General features: G+C 34.6%; 3 protein-coding genes and 2 non-coding genes across 10 annotated transcripts; 3 read left to right on the forward strand and 2 right to left on the reverse strand.

Annotated features, from left to right (window-relative positions):
• Positions 1 to 651: 651 nt before the first annotated feature.
• On the reverse strand, positions 652 to 6,594 carry LOC18585981 (guanylyl cyclase 1). Of its 6 annotated transcripts, none has more exons than XM_088802799.1 (11): positions 6,436 to 6,591; positions 5,921 to 5,970; positions 5,686 to 5,817; positions 5,428 to 5,552; positions 5,118 to 5,229; positions 4,539 to 4,613; positions 4,100 to 4,188; positions 3,235 to 3,296; positions 2,778 to 2,850; positions 1,631 to 1,706; positions 652 to 989 (listed from the first exon to the last, which is right to left on the reverse strand). In XM_088802799.1, the coding sequence occupies exons 2-11, from the start codon at positions 5,939 to 5,941 to the stop codon at positions 942 to 944; spliced, it is 813 nt and encodes a 270-aa protein (XP_088658925.1). In that variant the 5' UTR covers positions 5,942 to 5,970; positions 6,436 to 6,591; the 3' UTR covers positions 652 to 941. The 6 variants fall into 6 exon arrangements, with proteins under 6 accessions (XP_088658925.1, XP_088658927.1, XP_017985176.2 ...); XM_088802801.1 differs by having other exon boundaries at positions 5,921 to 5,979; positions 6,436 to 6,589; XM_018129687.2 differs by having other exon boundaries at positions 1,631 to 1,717; positions 5,686 to 5,979; positions 6,436 to 6,594.
• A 4,773-nt stretch (positions 6,595 to 11,367) lies between these two features.
• On the forward strand, positions 11,368 to 15,018 carry ROPGEF5 (ROP guanine nucleotide exchange factor 5). Its single transcript, XM_018128553.2, has 7 exons — positions 11,368 to 11,994; positions 12,252 to 12,368; positions 12,486 to 12,640; positions 13,000 to 13,074; positions 13,173 to 13,463; positions 13,775 to 14,131; positions 14,226 to 15,018. Exons 1-7 carry the CDS (start codon positions 11,628 to 11,630, stop codon positions 14,760 to 14,762), a joined length of 1,899 nt encoding a protein of 632 aa, XP_017984042.1. The 5' UTR covers positions 11,368 to 11,627; the 3' UTR covers positions 14,763 to 15,018.
• A 64-nt stretch (positions 15,019 to 15,082) lies between these two features.
• On the reverse strand, positions 15,083 to 15,154 carry TRNAP-AGG (transfer RNA proline (anticodon AGG)). Its single transcript has one exon. It is a non-coding gene; the product is annotated as a tRNA-Pro (tRNA).
• A 1,550-nt stretch (positions 15,155 to 16,704) lies between these two features.
• TRNAD-GUC (transfer RNA aspartic acid (anticodon GUC)) lies at positions 16,705 to 16,776 on the forward strand. Its single transcript has one exon. It is a non-coding gene; the product is annotated as a tRNA-Asp (tRNA).
• A 99-nt stretch (positions 16,777 to 16,875) lies between these two features.
• On the forward strand, positions 16,876 to 17,721 carry MEE60 (maternal effect embryo arrest 60). Its single transcript, XM_018129672.2, has one exon. It carries the CDS (start codon positions 17,013 to 17,015, stop codon positions 17,550 to 17,552), a length of 540 nt encoding a protein of 179 aa, XP_017985161.2. The 5' UTR covers positions 16,876 to 17,012; the 3' UTR covers positions 17,553 to 17,721.
• The last annotated feature ends 145 nt before the right edge of the window (positions 17,722 to 17,866 follow it).

The raw sequence follows: 17,866 nt of genomic DNA on the forward strand, positions 1-17,866 counted from the left end.
ACCTTAGTTTAATTCCCGCAATCTTGGATTATTTTTTTAATTACATACTTATATCCTGATTTATCAACTTACGTCAATTACGAGCTCATAAGATTTACCATTGAAGTAGAGATGTCACGGATAAGTATTTATTATTTTTTTAGGTATATTTACCCAAACTCTATAAATCAGTTAAATATTTTATCAAAATAAATTTAAAATCAATTTTTAGGTATATTATTAGTAAAATTTATATTAATAAATTAACATTAATTCATAAAAATTAAAATTTAAAAATCATATTTAGAACAATTAATAAATTTTAATAAGTGTTACATTAATTATATATATCAATTTATTATTTAATTTTAAAATTTATTATTAATCATCAGATTTGGATATTGTATATCTTAAAATCATTATTCGAACCCATGACGAGTATTCTACTACTCGAACTTGATTATAAAATACTTTAATCTTATTTAATCCAATGGGATAATACCGGATACCTAATTCAGGATACTCTTAATCTTATGGAATCATGATGGCTAGCCCAACATGCAATAATGAAGTGATGAGATCAAACATGGACAAAGAAAGGACATGGAAGAGACAAATGGATTCCATCAGAAGTAAAATATTGAATCTTCCATTTAAGTGAGTTGGTACAAATTTTGAGTTTTAACAAGAAATACACAATTTATTATTATATTGCAATATACAATTCATGTACAAAATGAATGCACCTTTTGTACAAATGCCTGTAAATTTTGCAGATTAAGAACCAAATTTTTTTTTTTTTGGTTAACATAAGCAACCACAACATATGAGAACATTACTCCTCTTGGAAAGCTTACTATACACAAGATTGAAATAAATGCAGTGCAGAGACTGAAGAGAAACAGCTCGATGAACAGTTGCGAGAAAAATATCAAGTACTTACTATAGACAAGTTGAGAAAATCATAATACGGAGTAGTTCTGCTTCTTCCGGCTCTCCTCGAGAGATATCTGCATATGAACATAGCAAAGCACAAACTAGTGACAAATAATGCTTAGGGCAATACATTTCCTTTTCTCAGATGCAATGTTTTGAGGTTTTCTCCGTTCTGTTTTTCATATTGTAAGCTTCTAAGTTCGCTTTTTTTTTTTGGACATTTCAAATTTTCAGCAATGGTTTCGCAACAATCAAACATCTCCGTAAAAAACTGAAAGTCGTATCAGGTTTGTATTGTGGAGATCATTTTTCAAGGAACAATAGTGATGACTATTTGCTGATAGCTGGGGAATAAAGGGCACTGGCTCACTCCCTCACGTAGACCGGAGTAAAAAAAGCTTTACACAAGCTTTGAGCTTGTAATGATAGAATCATAAAGAGAATTCTCTTTTAAACTAATCAAAATCCTTGCATGAAGGAGCCACCAACTACTCTATTAAATACCTTGTTTTAAACAAAACCAAATATAGGAATAGATGAGTCATTGACTAGAATATAACAATGAGAGGCAGTTCGAGGCTCAGTTACTGTCGTTTGTAGGGCAATGTGAAACAAAACATACAAGGAAAAACACTTCAATAAATCACAACAGTAATAAGGTATTATGATGCAACACACTAAAGGCAGAACTTTTATTACTTCATAGATAAATTACCAGAAGAAGATCTTCATCAGTACCAAAGGACTTGCGTGCTTCTTCGAGGCACTTTGATGAGACCTTGCTGTGTTTCCTGCACATAGTCTTTCCAAAGTTTATGCTTCTAGCAGAAGATGAAGAAAAAAAAAATTCAAGGACAAGCTTGCAGGGTTCATGAATTAACATCCATGGAAAGTATCACTAATAAGACATACAAACTCCATTAAACCAATTTTAACGAACAATGTGTAGCTTAACACACTAATTTTGCCAAGTATGCTTCCCCCTCATCCATAGCTGTCAGACAGCCAACTATTATTAGGCAATAACTTACTAAAACTGCATGGTTCTAATCTATAAATACATTAGCCAAGGATGACATCAAGAAGACAGAAGTTAATAAACTCGATTGAAACATTCAGCTAAGGGGAACAACACGATGAATAGAACATGAGAAATCATAAAGTTAATCACATGATAATATCTAATCATCAACCATGTGATCACACAGATAATAAATGAATTTGTAGAATACTGCCCAAGATTTACAAGGTCAAGGCTTATAGAAGTAACAGAGGAAACTGTGACTTAGAGGAATGATAAGCAAAAAGAAGACAGGACTGTTCAGAAAAGTGGGGAAAACACGACCTTATGATAGAACTGCATGGTTACAGAATTCTCCAGCATGACTTAATTGCTCATCCACAAGAGTAACACAATTTATGGAATATAATCCAAAAACTTTCATATATTTTGTAAACACCACATATATTGCTCTAATTAGTAATTACCAAATTATGCCATGAAAAATTTAAATATTATTCGTGACTTCTCATGTTAATATGATATACTAAGATTTTTCTAGATTTAGCATAAAATTTTTAGATGACTATTCCTTGAATCTTAAATTGTTTGATAGTCCACCAATCTCAGTCTATAACGAATTCTCTTATGTTAAATCTTGTCCAAGAAAGGGAATTACTATGCCTGGAAAGTGCATATTTGCATTCCAAGTGTCAAGTAAGTCAAGTTCTTAACATGCTTATTTGTGAACATTAGTGTTAAAAAGCATCAACAATGATGAGCCTAAGACAGTGATTAAAATGATATATTACAAACACACCAGGGAGCTGCCAAGAAGTGATAAAGAAAGCTTAGACAGTACCTAGAACTTGCAGGATCTCTAATCTCAAACTCATCTGCTCCAGCATCATAGCCACATATCACAACATAGTGACCTACAAAAAGAGCAAATTTCTCAACAATGAGATCAGATGTGGAATGATTGCATAAGTTCATGGAAAATATATAAAAACACTTTACAGAAATTTTGTTAAGCAGACAAAAGATTAATCAGGACATGAAGCAATGAGTATTCAAAGGAAGGAAATCCCTTGTTATAACTATGAACCATATGTTATTAACTAAATGACATTTGTGTAACTCATAGATGCTACATCTATTTATTTGCTTGACAAACCTTTGCATTTGTTACTCAGGATACTGTTTATCATTGGAATAAAAAGTATGAAGAATATGTATTCTCATTATTAGCAAGCTGAGAAATTTTTACTTTCAACTCATATATGGGAAACAGCATTCTCAACGAGTGCAGCACCCACCAGTGTAGCCTCCATCATTGCCATATAGTCCAGGGACGATGACATCCCCCGCCCAAGACTGACTGCAAAGCAAAATTTTGGCAGAAGAATTCAGCAACAGGTTATCATCACTAGATAAGAAGTCATTATAATTGTTGCCAAAAGGGCAAGGCATACTCTACGTATCAGAACCCTTATATTGCCTGAGGCACAAGGTGCAAGGCGCAAGGCGCTAAAAAAGTGCTCGCCTGAGTGAACCAAGGTGCAATATGTATGTGTGTGTGTATAAAACAAGCTTAAGATATATAACTCTGATAACAAAGTCTAAAGGGTGCTCCATTTTCATCCTACAAAACATGCAAAATTTCCATTTTGTTTTTTTGGCCTATATGCATGAATTCCTTATCTTCCCAAGTTCGTTGTTGAAAACTCAAACATTGAGAATTAGAGAGTTTAATATTGACACTTTTATCACTACTAAAGGTACAGCTAATAAAAAAACTAAAAGTAAAAGAAATGAAAGAGACCTTCAATCAGAAGGGCTTTTTTTGCACCTACAGCCTTACAAAAAAGTGCAACTAGGCGCACCAGGCATGCACCTGATCAAATGCACCTCACCTAAAAGGTTCTAAGGAGCTTTTGTTGTCTGGCACTGCACCTAGAGCCTAGGTGCGCGCCTTAACAACAATGGTCATTATCATGCAAGAACTTAAATCCTTGTCTAATACCTGCTCAAATACAGGGGCATGGAAAGGGGGAAATACAAAAAGGAGGAGACCAGATATGTTAAAATGAGCAGTGTTTCATTTCAGAGTCTGATGGAAATGGTAAAAGTTGTTCAATAACAGCCAACTAGGAAAATAAACCTAAAAAAAAGAATATGTACCTCAATTTGTACTGGTCAACCAATGCAATCACAATATACTTCCCTGACAAGATCCAGCGAGAGATTTCTTCTCCACTGATTGACCTGCACTGTAAAATGGGAGAGTTCATTGCCCCAAGAAAATAGTTAAATTGTGCCAAAGACCATCAAATTATGTCACAAAAAGTAAGGCAAGGTAAGAGGAGCTGGTATTTTCATCAGCAAGGGCAATAGTTCAATATTAAGCAGTCAAAGGAAAAAGGAATCCAATCTGTTTAATTGCAAGTATTGGATGTTACCAACCATTTTCCCTCTTTAATATGAAAGTGAACTAGTGGCTATTAGCACTCAAAAGGGAAAACTTTATCACTACAGTGATAAAATGTAGTCAGAATAAAATTTTTATCTTATAAGAATTTAATGCATTGAGATAAAACAATATGTGTCCTTAGATGAATACCCGTATATTGATTCCTGCTTCCACTGCCTTTTGGAATAGCATATCTACTCGAAGTAGATCAGTAGGCAGTTGTTCCTGCAGAACATTCAAAGTAACCTCTTTGGTTATTATGTTGGAAACAATAATCTATCAAGTTAATTAACAGAAAAAAATAAATCATGGGAACTTTAATGAGCAACCACATCCTGAAACTACACTATTGGAAAGCGGAATAGGGAGGAACAGAGTCACAATCCCACAGAAAAAATTTCAGATCTTTCCTTCACCGATGCAAAACAATGACAACAGAAGCAGCATTCCACTGTTCATGTAGCTGGAAATATGTAGTTATGCAGAAACATTACAGCTAATTGGACAACACAAGCTAATGGTAAATCACAAACTCGCTATTTAAGCAGTTGATAAAGCATGCATGTTCATTTAGCCTACAACATAAAAGATACAAGTCATGGTGCAGAGCTTGCAGCAATAAACAAGCATGCTAACAAGACACTCCCTCCTCAACTTGCAAACAAGCAAAACCCAGTAATACTGACACAAAATCATTACAAAAATGCAAATGGTGCAAACGCAAATCACCTTGTAATATGTCTCACCAGAGTAGTTTGGGTTAGCTCCAAATGTTACAGTGTAATAGGAAAACCTAACAGAAAACTTTTGCAATAAGTAAGCCAGATCAACCGTCCAAATGCTGCACACAAGGTTTGAACAATAATAATCATCAGAAATTGCCCACATCAGTTTATATATCCAAATGCAGCCCATGCTAAAGATGAATTGAAGCAGTAAGAATGTGCATGACACCTGAATTTTCCTAGTTCTATATAACTATTCTCATTAATTAAACAATACTAAAGTTTTAACGCCTGGCTCTGTAACAAAAACATACCTTGTTGTGCAGCAAAGCTCAGCCAAGTTCTGAATGCTACAGTCATTGATGCCAATGGTAGTCAAAGCCATCAGAACACAAGCAAGTCCACAATCCCAAGAGAACAGCTGGTTTATATGCAGAACCTATAAACACCAAACTTCAGTCTAGACAAACAAATTACAATCACAGCTTTACAGAGATACACACCCTATCTACCGAAACATGAAATAAACATAAACTTGCAGCGCAAGGTAACATAAACCCTGATGCACTCACCTGAACAAAATATGATCGAGGCAACACTGCATCATGGCCAATCCGATTATCAGACGATAGCTCAAAATGGCAGCATCCAGCTCCCACATTCATGTGATCCCCATCTTTTTCTTCATCATCTGTTTTAAGTATCTTGTTTAACAGAAAATATAAAGGCCACATCAGGTGACCGCCCCCCTGAGGATTCAATTACAGTAATGCCACTGAGCAGTTATTTTTAATCAGTTACTACAACCTTCAACAACAACACCACCATCAATTCTTCTTCCTCTTGCAACTCTTTTCCTACACAAACTAAAAAAAAAAAAAAAATTCATTATTTGTTTAATTGACAATCTGGATTAGGCTAATGTTAAAGTTAACTTTTTCTTAATCCAAACTTAACATTTTCGAAGCCATTTACAATCTGATTAGACAGAAAATGAACCTTATTAGGCATTAAATCGATAAATTAGTTAGTTAATTAAATAATCAAGCAAAAATCAACATAATAAAAGCAAGGAATTAAGGAAAAAAAAAACAGAGAAGCAAAAGCTTTCAAAAAGACAAACAATTCTTAATTCGTGATCTAAAATAGCGAAAAAACTATTGATCGAGAAATGAAGGAAAACTCAATCAACAACAAAAAATTAAAAAAAATTCCAAAATTCAAAATTAAAAAAAAAAAACGTAAAACTACGAGCAATAACTTTAAAGAGAATCGCGAAGTAATTATAAAGGAACAAATTTTTTAAAAAAATAACAAAATACCTTTTTGAGAGGGAAAAATTAAAAGGTGAAAGATTGATTCTTTCGATTTCGTTTGTCTGAAGACTTTCAACTGCTTTTCGACTCTAATTGGTGACTTTTTTTCCTCTCCTTTCTCTCTCTCTGTTTTCTGGCGTCGACTTTTTCGGTGGCACCCTGTTTGTATTCTACCTTCTTGTTTCTGGAATTAAATTTGAAAACGACTTCGCTCGACAAGATGACATGTGGCGGGATATCATTGGAGGTTGTAAAAAAAATTAAAAATAAAACATGGGTGTTTCTTTTTCTGGACAACTCGTTTAACTAATTGACAGGTGGAGCTCTCCGTCTGTTTTTGTGTGGATAATGATATTTTTTTATATAAAGTTTTTTAATTGGCATGTTTTAATTATTTAATTTGGGCCTTGCAAGTGACCTTTGGTTTTGGGCCTTGTTGGGCTTGATTTGGGCCTTGTAAGTGATAATTGGTTTTGGGCCTTTTTGGGCTTGATTTGGGCCTTGTATGTGTACTGGAATATCTGGCTGAAGCCCGGGTTAAATTTAGAAAAATGAATGAATTCTCGGTGTATAAATTTCATATATTATTAACGAATTAAATATTGTAATCTTGCTAATATATGAATTTGAGAATTGGAAAAATTTTTAAAATTAAATACTCGTGATTTTTAAAAAAAAATTAATTTTGAAGGATTTTTGAATTTTTATCTTTTTCAAATTTATGAGATGATATTTTTTTTTCATAAGTTTTGAAGCTCGTTTCAATATATCATACATGAATTGGGTGTTTTTTCTTTTTACTTGATTATAAAAATGGTTAATATTTCACTCAAGTTCTATAATGATTTCTTTTTTCTTTTCGAACAAATAGAAGAAGAAAAGCTCCAAACCCCATGGTCGGAACTTACTTTGAATTCACGATTTAATAAATTTTTTTATACTATGACACTCTTACCATTAAGTTATTTGTATTTGTTGTTAGGGTTTTGGGTTACGTTTAAGGGTTAAAACATCTTATTAATAATATAAAATTACACATGTGACGTAAATTTATCGAAAAATTACTAGATGAGTGTAGAGATATGTTGCAATTGGAAACTTTAAATTTTGTATACCATGGGTTTTTTCCAACTTAGCAAGCAAAAGCCCTTATCAATGTTAATAATGGACTGCACTAATTTCACTACAACTAGGTCATTGATATGAGCACAGCTTGCAAACAAACCCCTTCAAGAGTTATGGTAATTATACAAATTTATTGAGAGGTCCCCAAATTTGGGTCAGTCAAAAAGGATTCCATAGGTTCAAACCCTTGGAGCCCTTCAGTCTTAATGGCTCATACATAAAAGGCTGTACCCTGGTCTAACCACCAAGTTATTAAACCTTAATTTGGGGTGTATGTGCTCCATCAAAGAGAGCTTTATTGAGAGTGGTTAGACATAGGGACCTTAGCTCCATATGGCATACGCCAAACACTTAGATAAAATATAAGCATTATTATGTACATCAAATTGCTCTGAATGATGTAAATAACAAAGGGTGTACGATGAAATGAGGAGACACTTACGACAGTTCTGGAGTTGGTGGAGACCCCAGGGGCTCTTTCGGAAGCTCCTATCGTTCCACCATGCAAAAGGGAAACTGACAGGCAACTTGTTTGAAAAATTGGGTACTGAAAAATTGCTGACAGAAGAATCAACTAGTGCATTGAAAACCTTGTCCATGCCCCGAAAGGTGTTTAGTCTTATTATTATTATTATTACAGAGATTGAATAGAGAAGGCGGGATAAGGGAAGGTCAAGGAATGCACCTTGGAAAAGTAAAACCCTCCTCATGCTTGATTCTGAAGTCTATTTTGGCTTTTGGCCTTTGGCATTTGGCATGCTTCCTTTTCAATAAAAACTATTTTTTAAACATCTTTTCATGGTTTGGGGTTTTTGAACTTGAATACATAATTATATAGGTTATATTTTTTAAACATCAAAATGATTATATTTATTCATATAATTAATTATATCTTATTTAAACATAACATAATTATGACACAATAATACGAATTATCACGTTTATGTGAAATTCATAAAAAAAAAATATCTAAAAGAAATGTGTTATTGGAAGATCAACAAGCCTAACAAGTATTTGCATATAAAAATGTTGTCAAATTTGCTCTCTCTCTCTCTCTACTTTGCTAACACTTACATTGCATATAAAAATGTTGTTAGGTTCTTAGTCCCCCTTGCTTTCTAGCAAAACTCAGGCCAAAAGTAACAAAAGGGGGCTTTTATTTTCAAACAACACAAAAAGGTCAAGACAGAAGACAAAAAGAACAGGCATGTAGACTCATAGGACAGCCAATAGGCAAAAGTAGTTTCTGTCTTCTTTGCCTCTAAACGGCTACATTTTCACATCTTTACCCCAATTCAAATCCCCCCAACCCATTTACCATTCAGCCCTCCTTCCGCAAAATAAATATTCCAACTCCATTTAATTTTAAGATGTGTAATGTTCACGTTTATATATTTTTTAAGATTTTTGTCTATTCGGTATGAGATTGAAATATCTTATTTACTTTTTAATTAGTGTAACATTTTCCGTCACTCAATCTGTTGATATCTTCGTTGCTATCAACTACCTTACTTGCTTCCTTTTAAGAGATACTTGACATGAATCGGGTTTAAGTCGAGACTACTCTAATATCACTTAATGTTCCTTCTATTAATATGAAAGTTTATTGGAAAAAAATTGAAACTGGACATAAGAATTTTTGTTGTTTCTTCTACCTGCAAAGGCCTTGGTCCTCACCCTTAACCAATTTCTGTCATTTGGAGACAAACCACTTTCTTTTATTTCTCAACTATTAATAACTTTTAATCTCTTTTAACTGTATATTTTATGGCTGCCAGGTAGCCATCAAAGGCTTTATTAACAGTCATAAATGGTAGTTACATTTTCCATTTTTTACCTTAGCCATTGGTGTGGTCTGTCAATCAGATCCTGTTGGTATCTGATACCTGAAGTAGTGAAAAATATGTGGAGGACCACCATAGATTCCCACCCTGCTTCACATTTTTATTTTGAAAAAATTTACCTTTTTCACTCACATTTGTGCTTTTCTTCAATTGCATCTTTTCACTGTTACAATATAGGAACTTACTTATTAATTCTTGAATTCTTACCTAAAGTTCGAGATGATAATAAGTATTTTATAATATGAGTATCTCGTAGTACTTGACTCAATTAAGTAAAATTATGATATCCTGTAATCGGATGCAAATAAGATTTTAAGTATTATTCATTGTGATAGTTTGGGTTCGAATACGTTAAAATTAACAAATATCTCACCGTAGTTATTCTTAATAGAATTTACGGTTCTTGGTTTTCTTTTGTTGGTTTTTTTACCCTTGTGAATGATTGGCTGGAAATTGGGCGCAGTTGGTTTTAATGATTAAATTGATTGAACAAATAAAATAAAATAAAATAAAATTGAATGAACAAAGGAGTGAGTCCCACTGTTTAATAACATGGGCTGGATTGAACAAATGAGAATTTACACCTTTTTAAAAGTCACAACTCAACTTGAACCTAATACAACGGTTTACATTAATTCCCCACTTTTCAATAATTTTCCTTTAAATAGCTTTGTTCTTTATTTTTTACTAATTTAAGTATAAATTCCTAATTCAGCACATTAAAAGACCAAAAGCCCAATGATATAATGACGCATGTTCGAGAGTAAGTTCCTTCGAACAAATTATTATACATTATGTGTTTATAAGCTATTGCTCCGTTAAAATCCGGACACATAATCATATTCTCAAAAATCAATTATTTGTTCTTGAAATCGTTAATATGAACATGTGGAAACAAATATTTATCACTTAACGTGTAATAAATAATGAAAATATGAAGTAACGGTTCCATTCAAATCATGCCAAGTAATCACGTTCTTATAAAATCAGTTATTTATTTTGTAAATCATTAATATGAGCTCGCCCCGAAACAAATATTTACTGTTTAATGCTTACATATAATGTGTAACAAATACTCGAGATGTGGAGTAATGATTTCAAGCAAATCATGACACGTTCTTAAAAAAAATCAATTTTTTACTCCAAAACTCATTAATATGAGCTCAACTTGAAACAAATATTTACCGTTTAATGCTTATATATAATGTGTAACAAATAATCGAGACGTGGAGTAACAATTCTATTCAAATCATGACACAAAATCACGTTTTTCAAAAAAATCAATTTTTGTTTCAAAAATCGTTAACAGGTACTTGACCGAAACAAATATTTACTGCTTAATACTTAAATGTAATGTGTAACAAATAATCGAGATGTAGAGCAACGATTCCATTCATATCATGAAACATAATCATGTTATTAGAAAAAAAAAGTCAATTGTTTACTTTAAAAATCGTTTATATGAACTTGGCCGAAACAAATATTTACCAATTAATACTTACATATAATGTGCAACAAATAATCAAAATATGAAGTAACGATTTTATTCAAATCAGGACACGTAATCACATTCTTAAAAAAAATCAATTTTTTACTCCAAAAATCGTTAATTCAAATCTAACCGAAACAAATATTTACTGTTTAATACTTACATAAAATGTGTAACAAATAATCAAGACGTAAAGTAATGGTTTCATTAAATCATCCTATTATAGTTAATATAAGTTAATTTTTTTAAATAAAAATAAAAATTTATGGTAACATATTTTTATGTCATAAAAGAAAGAAAACAAAAGAATTTAATGCCCTGCTAGGTTTGGGAAACAGGGTAAAACAGTCAGTTCACGTGGATGGACACATCCATGGGCTCCAAACTAGCTGACGGCCTTTGTTATTTTATCATTATATTTGAACGTATTCCTTACTCAGACGATGGAGAGGGAAAGCTATATGCTTTCAATGTCATGAAAGAGAGAGAGAGAGAGAGAGAGAGAGAGAGAAATCAATCCAACAAAAACTAACGATCAGAAAGTCATTTTTCATTTTTCAAAGAGAGACGTTACCCCAATGGCACGTGCCCATCTCTTCTTCTTCTTCTGAGAAGTTCAAAAATCAAATCTTTTAACTCCCACCCCACCATCCTCGCCACACCCAGCTAATGTCTTCTCTTTGTAACCCAAAGACTTAGCCTTTTTGTTTTTGGTAGTTTAGTTAGCAGGACCCTTTGAGATGATGGAGGTTTTGTTGAAGAAGAAAGATGATTGGACTGAGTCTGTTAGTGGGTTGAGTAGTTGTACTGGTGAGTCTAAGGAAAATAGTAGTAGTAGTAATAGTTCCAGTGGATCAAGTTCAGCGAAATTGGTTGACAAAGTTAAGGTTAGTAAGGCTAGAGGATCAGGGTCAGGGTCAGGGTCAGCTTCACCTCCTCTTTTGGGTTGGCCTATAAGGAGAGCTACTACTGCTAATGCGGCTGTTGCTGCTATTACTACTGCTAGTACAGTGTCAAAGAACTCAGATGTTTCTAATGGAAATGGAGATGAAGTCAAGAGTAGTAATGAAGATGACAAGTTTGAAAAACTGGGTTCAAAGATTAATGGTTAGTGATGTTGTTTTCAAATTTAAATTTTGGATTTTTCCTTTCTGGTTTATGGTTAGGTAGAGAGAGGTAGCTCTATATTCCATAAATCCCATAAATCCCGTTCTCCATTTCAAAATTCTAACATGAGACCAACTGTGTGAGATGTCTATGGGAGAATTTGTTTTCTTTCTTGGCTTTGGATTTCGCCAATTTAGACCAATCTGTGATTTTCTTCTTCCAAGTCTAATTCTTTTTTCTTTTTGATATTTAAATAGAGATTGATATGATGAAAGAGAGGTTTGCAAAGTTGTTGCTTGGTGAAGACATGTCAGGTTCAGGAAAAGGGGTTTGCACGGCTTTGGCTATTTCAAATGCCATTACCAATCTCTGTGGTATGCTCTCTCTCTCTCTCTCTCTCTCTGAATTTGTGGATTTTTGAGGTTCTTGTTCCAATTTAATTGATTTTGTTCTTTTAGTGAACTTATTAAATTTGTAAATACTCTATGTAGCTACCGTATTTGGGCAATTGTGGAGATTAGAGCCTATAGCTGAGGAGAAGAAATCCATGTGGAAAAGAGAGATGGAATGGCTAGTTTGTGTTAGTGACCACATTGTTGAGTTGATACCCTCTTGGCAAAATTTTCCAGATGGAAGTAAGCTTGAGGTAATTGTCATCTTTAGTCTTCAAATAGTTCAGAATCGTTTTTTGTTACAGTAAAAACGGAAAAAGAAGAAAAATTTCAGAATAATGTGAAATTTTGAAAAGTTATACTTTCTCAATCTGTAAAATCCTCTTTGGTTGCTGAGGAAAGCATTGGAAAAGAAAAGATCTTTTAATCTTTTGGAAATTTCACTGTTTGCAATAGAATGTTTAAGTTTTAGTAAATTAAGCTAAATTCAGCTGTTTTGCTGTTTTTAGCTATGAAATTCAACAATCAGAGAGCATATTTCCAAATCAGATGGCACCCAATTTAAAGTTTTTTGTCATTTAACTGTTTCTACTTTCTCCTGTGTTTTTCATAGGTCATGACTTGCAGGCCTAGATCAGATATTTTCATCAATCTCCCAGCCCTGCGCAAGCTAGATAACATGCTTCTGGTAAGAGCTAACAATGCTTGCTTTATGGTTCTTGGTTGTCTTAATTTTGGGTACTACAAGTTCACGTTTTAAACATAAGCTGGCTTTTGCTGTGGCAGGATATATTAGATAGTTTCACCAACACAGAGTTTTGGTATGTTGATCAAGGGATTATAGCCCCAGATGCTGATGGGTCAGCCTCCTTTCGGAAAACACTGCAACGCCAGGAGGAGAAGTGGTGGTTACCTGTGCCCCGTGTGCCTACTGGCGGTCTCAGTGATAATGCAAGAAAGCAACTGAATCACACGCGTGAGTGCACAAATCAAATATTAAAAGCTGCTATGGCCATCAACGGCATCTCATTATCAGAAATGGAAGTTCCAGACTCGTACTTGGACACTCTTCCGAAGGTCTGATAATTATACCTATTTTGATCTCTTGTTATGTGTTCATTTCATGAACTGCATTTAGGTAGATGAATAATGCCAAAAGTTCCTACTTTACCTCTTAAATCTAGCAACGGTTTGTTAGTTATGCCAACTATCTCCATTACAAGAAGAACTTTTCAATTGATATTGCTGCTTTCAAGCTACTGAACCACCTTGTTTAATTGTTATAGACCAAAACATAGATCAGAGAAATACTGCCATGGTTAGTTATTTACCTTATAATGCTATACCATTCAAAGATAATGTGACAGTTTTCCAAAATGTTGTTGCAGAATGGAAGAGCTTGTCTAGGAGACCTAATTTATAGGTATATTACCTCTGATCAATTCTCAGCAGAGTGCCTGCTTGATTTCCTTGATCTATCCTCTGAACATATTGCTCTTGAGATTGCAAATCGTGTTGAAGCCTCAATATATGTGTGGCGTCGAAGATCTCACTCGAAGCCCCCAATCAATCCTAACCGATCTACTGCAAAATCATCATGGGAAATGGTAAAAGACCTAATGGTTGATGGAGACAAGAGAGAATTTCTTGCAGAAAGAGCTGAAAGTCTCCTGCTTTGCTTGAAGCAGCGATTCCCTGCTTTGACTCAAACTACCTTGGATACCAGCAAAATCCAATGCAACAAGGTATGAATCCATTCTTCGGAAATATCTGGTTTTGTCGAATGCTACTTTTCTCCCACCAAATGTTACTCAGGTATAACTTATTTTAAATTTTCAGGATGTTGGGAAGTCTATTCTTGAAAGCTATTCAAGAGTTCTGGAAAGCCTGGCATATAACATTGTGGCACGCATTGATGATTTGTTATATGTAGATGACTTAACTAAGCATTCAGAAAAAGTGTCATCGATTCCTACAGTTAGTGTAATTGCGCACAAAAAAGTTTCAATCCCATATTCGGTGCCTGTCTCTAGCACTCCCTATAAAACAGCAATCACCACGCCAAGCTTTTCACCTGCACCACTGATCAGCCCTGTAAGGGGAGAGAGAACTCCTTTTCTCAAGGAGAACAACAACAACAACAACAGCAAGCCTCACCGCCGTGGCTTTGGAGTGAAGAGGGTCTTGACTAACTATCTTGGAGTTGATTCAAAAGCAAAGATATGTGGCAATGCAACAGATCGTTCATCAATTATGAATTCTAACAGTACAGAGAGCTCAGGGAATCAAAAGGATCACATTACATCAAAACAATCATCAGCATACCAGAATGGGACCAGAATGCGACAAGTTCCTCCGCGATATACTGTCACTTGAGATTGTCCTATAGAGGAAAAGAATAAGATGAGACAAATAGAATAGTTAATGACAGAAAACTTCTGGTTGTAGTAAGATACTAATGTGTATGAGTTCCATTTTTATATATTTTAGGTTGTGTTCATGATATTCTTGTAGTTTCAAGCAGGCTGCTATTTGTATCAAAGCAGCCTACTCTTGTTTAGGGTGTTACAACTGTGTGTTAATGTGAATGTAACTGAGATGAGATAAAATATAGTCATGAGATGCTTGTTCACTCCATCTCTTCAACCTTGAAATGCAGGTTATTTTTTCTTTGATGGTATAAAATAAAAATTTATGGGGCATTCCGAGAATTGAACTCAGGACCTCTCGCACCCTAAGCGAGAATCATACCACTAGACCAAATGCCCTTATTGGTTCAAAAGTAGAAAGAGAGTATTGATACACTGGAAAGGTTGCAGAACATCCAAGGAGAAGGGCATGCTAGGAGGCAGCTTCAATATGACACTTCAGTTAAGCATTTCCATGAATAAACTACTAGTACAAACAAATGCATTTAGATCTTCCAACAACTAAAAGATGAAATATCCAACATAACATTGATGAATTTAGTAAATGTCAAAAAAAGAAATAGGAAGCATTGGTTATGATGATCACAACTATTTATACAAATGTAAATTGAGGTAGAGAATCAAAATTTAGACTTACAAGACTATTTTAGATGCTTGATTTTTGTTATAAATTTATTGTTTTAAGAATTGTTATATAACAAGTATAACAATACACATACAGTAATGAGAATGATAGAAAGAGTAGAACAATTATATCATATGAATAGAAGCGAAAATAAGACAGAACAAGTAGTAAGGTTTATGGGTTAATTTCATTGTTAAAATGTTATAGAGAAATTGATTTGATGACTAAGTATGAAGGTAGTTTAGAGGTCCTCCTCACTAAACTCCACTATATTGTTAGACCAAAACTCTCTCCAACTAGTCAATATGCATAGTAAGTTCATGCGTTATTCTCATGATAAATGTGTTGTTCCATAATTTATGTGTTCTTTCCCTAATGAGCTATTCTCCCTATGGTGAATGTGTTCTTTTCATACGTGTTTTTCCCATGATGTCTACCAAATACTTTCTCGTCAATTGCTTCTAAGAAACCGCTTCTGCTTGGTAATCCATAAGAGCCTTGACAATTCATTAAGGACACTAGAAATTCAATAGACTTTTTCTTTGAGATATTCTCTCAAGCTCTCTCTCTCTCTCTCTAAGCTATTCTCAAATATTTTCTTTTTAATTTAGCTTTTTTCATTTTATTCCCAACTGATGCTTTTTGATTGAAAACAGTTTAGTTAATCGACTCTTGTTGATGCGTCGGTTGAGGGTAGTGGCTTGGGCAGTTGATAGGCTCGATCGTCACCAGCCAACGCCTAACAACCTTCCTAAACTTCGTTCCTCCCTCATCTAACTGATCGCATAGCCAATCGTTGTAGTCAATCATAGTTTGGTCAATTTTCTTATTTGCATCAGTTAGTGGCCTGGTCGACTTGGTCAAATGCGACCTCCTCCGTGATTTAAATCGATCACACCGACCGATGCTGAACTCTGCTAATTTGTGTCCCTCACATCTTACCATAAGTACTCAAATAACATTCTTTCTTTTCCTTTCAGTTGCTTCTAGCACATCTCATTTTAGTTGTTGCAACATTACTCCTCTTCTTACTAAAAGATCTCTTGACAACTAAAAATATGATGCCATGACATTTGATAAAAATAGATTGAAAGAACATAAAATCCATACAAAATATGTTTTTATGAATCACTATTGTCAAGTAGGTTGAGAACATACCCAACAATAAGAAACATAACAAAGCATCCATTTCAGGTTAACATCGAACAAAACACAACACTCTAAATCAATTGAAGAAAGAACAATTTAACACTTCGATAGCAAGGTCGTTGTAGTATAGTGGTGAGTATTCCCGCCTGTCACGCGGGTGACCCGGGTTCGATCCCCGGCAACGGCGATATCTTTTTTCTACCTAAAAGCTTCTTTCGAAAAAGAAAAAGGGGAAACCTTTCTTCTTCCTTACTCAACACTTTCTTTTTCTTTTTTGACACATTTTACGGGAAAAAAAAGGCCATAAAATTCCAACAACCTTGAACTAAACAATGCAAGCTAAAACGCAACAGTCACCGTAACAGAGACAAAGAGATCTCCGCCGTCTGATCTTACTACTGAAACTCTCCCACCCGTCCGATCATGACAACCAGCATCCACGTCACCGCCTTGGACAGCGTCGTGAACGTGAACTCCCTCTTCACTTTAGCGGTCTTCATCGGCCTAACCTGGAACCCTTACGATTCCAGCAACACCCTCGTCAACCCAGGCAGCCCATGTTTCCCGAACTTGAGAATCGCTGAAGACTTGATAAAGTTCCACGTCTACTCCTTCAGCTCCTTCCTCTTCTCCAGCCTCGTCGCTTTAGCTCTCAAGCAAGCTATCAAGATCTCCAAGTCCCATGCTTTGAACATCCACATTAACTTCCGAGGAGCTGAGTTGTTGGAACACGTTGATGTTAATAAGTCGTTGCTTCGTGTCGGGATGTTGGTTTCGGGTGCTGGGTCGGTGGCTGGATGTGTGTTTTTGATGTTGGCTTTGGTTAATGTTGTTCAGATTAAGGTTGGGACTTTGGCTTGTGGGAGTGGACATGCGCTTGCGGCGGTTGTTCCTCTTGTGATCTTGGTCCCGCTTGCTCTTTTGATCTATGTTTGTGTTGGGCTTTATGCTTTTACTCGTTAAGGTTTGTACTTTCTTGTTGTATTATGTAGGTGGAATTATAGCAGAATGAAGGGAAAAGACTGAACTTTGAGACTGTTGGGTGGTTTCTTAGGTATTTGTGGCTGTTTGTTGTATGATCTAGGTGGTATTATACTGAATCAAGGAGAAAAAAAAGTTTAAAATTTGAGAATGTTGATCTTTTTTTATCTTGGATTTTTGAAATTTTAATGTTTCTGGGTGCGTTTTGTTGCTTGATCTAAGGTGGAATGGAATTATAATGGAACAAGGCTATAAAGATTCGAACTTGAATGTTGTTGATGTTTTAATTTGGGTTA

The sequence above is a fragment of the Theobroma cacao genome, chromosome 10, assembly GCF_053813885.1.
Source record: "Theobroma cacao isolate CCN51 chromosome 10, ASM5381388v1, whole genome shotgun sequence".
In the NCBI taxonomy this organism is placed as follows: Eukaryota; Viridiplantae; Streptophyta; class Magnoliopsida; order Malvales; family Malvaceae; genus Theobroma; species Theobroma cacao.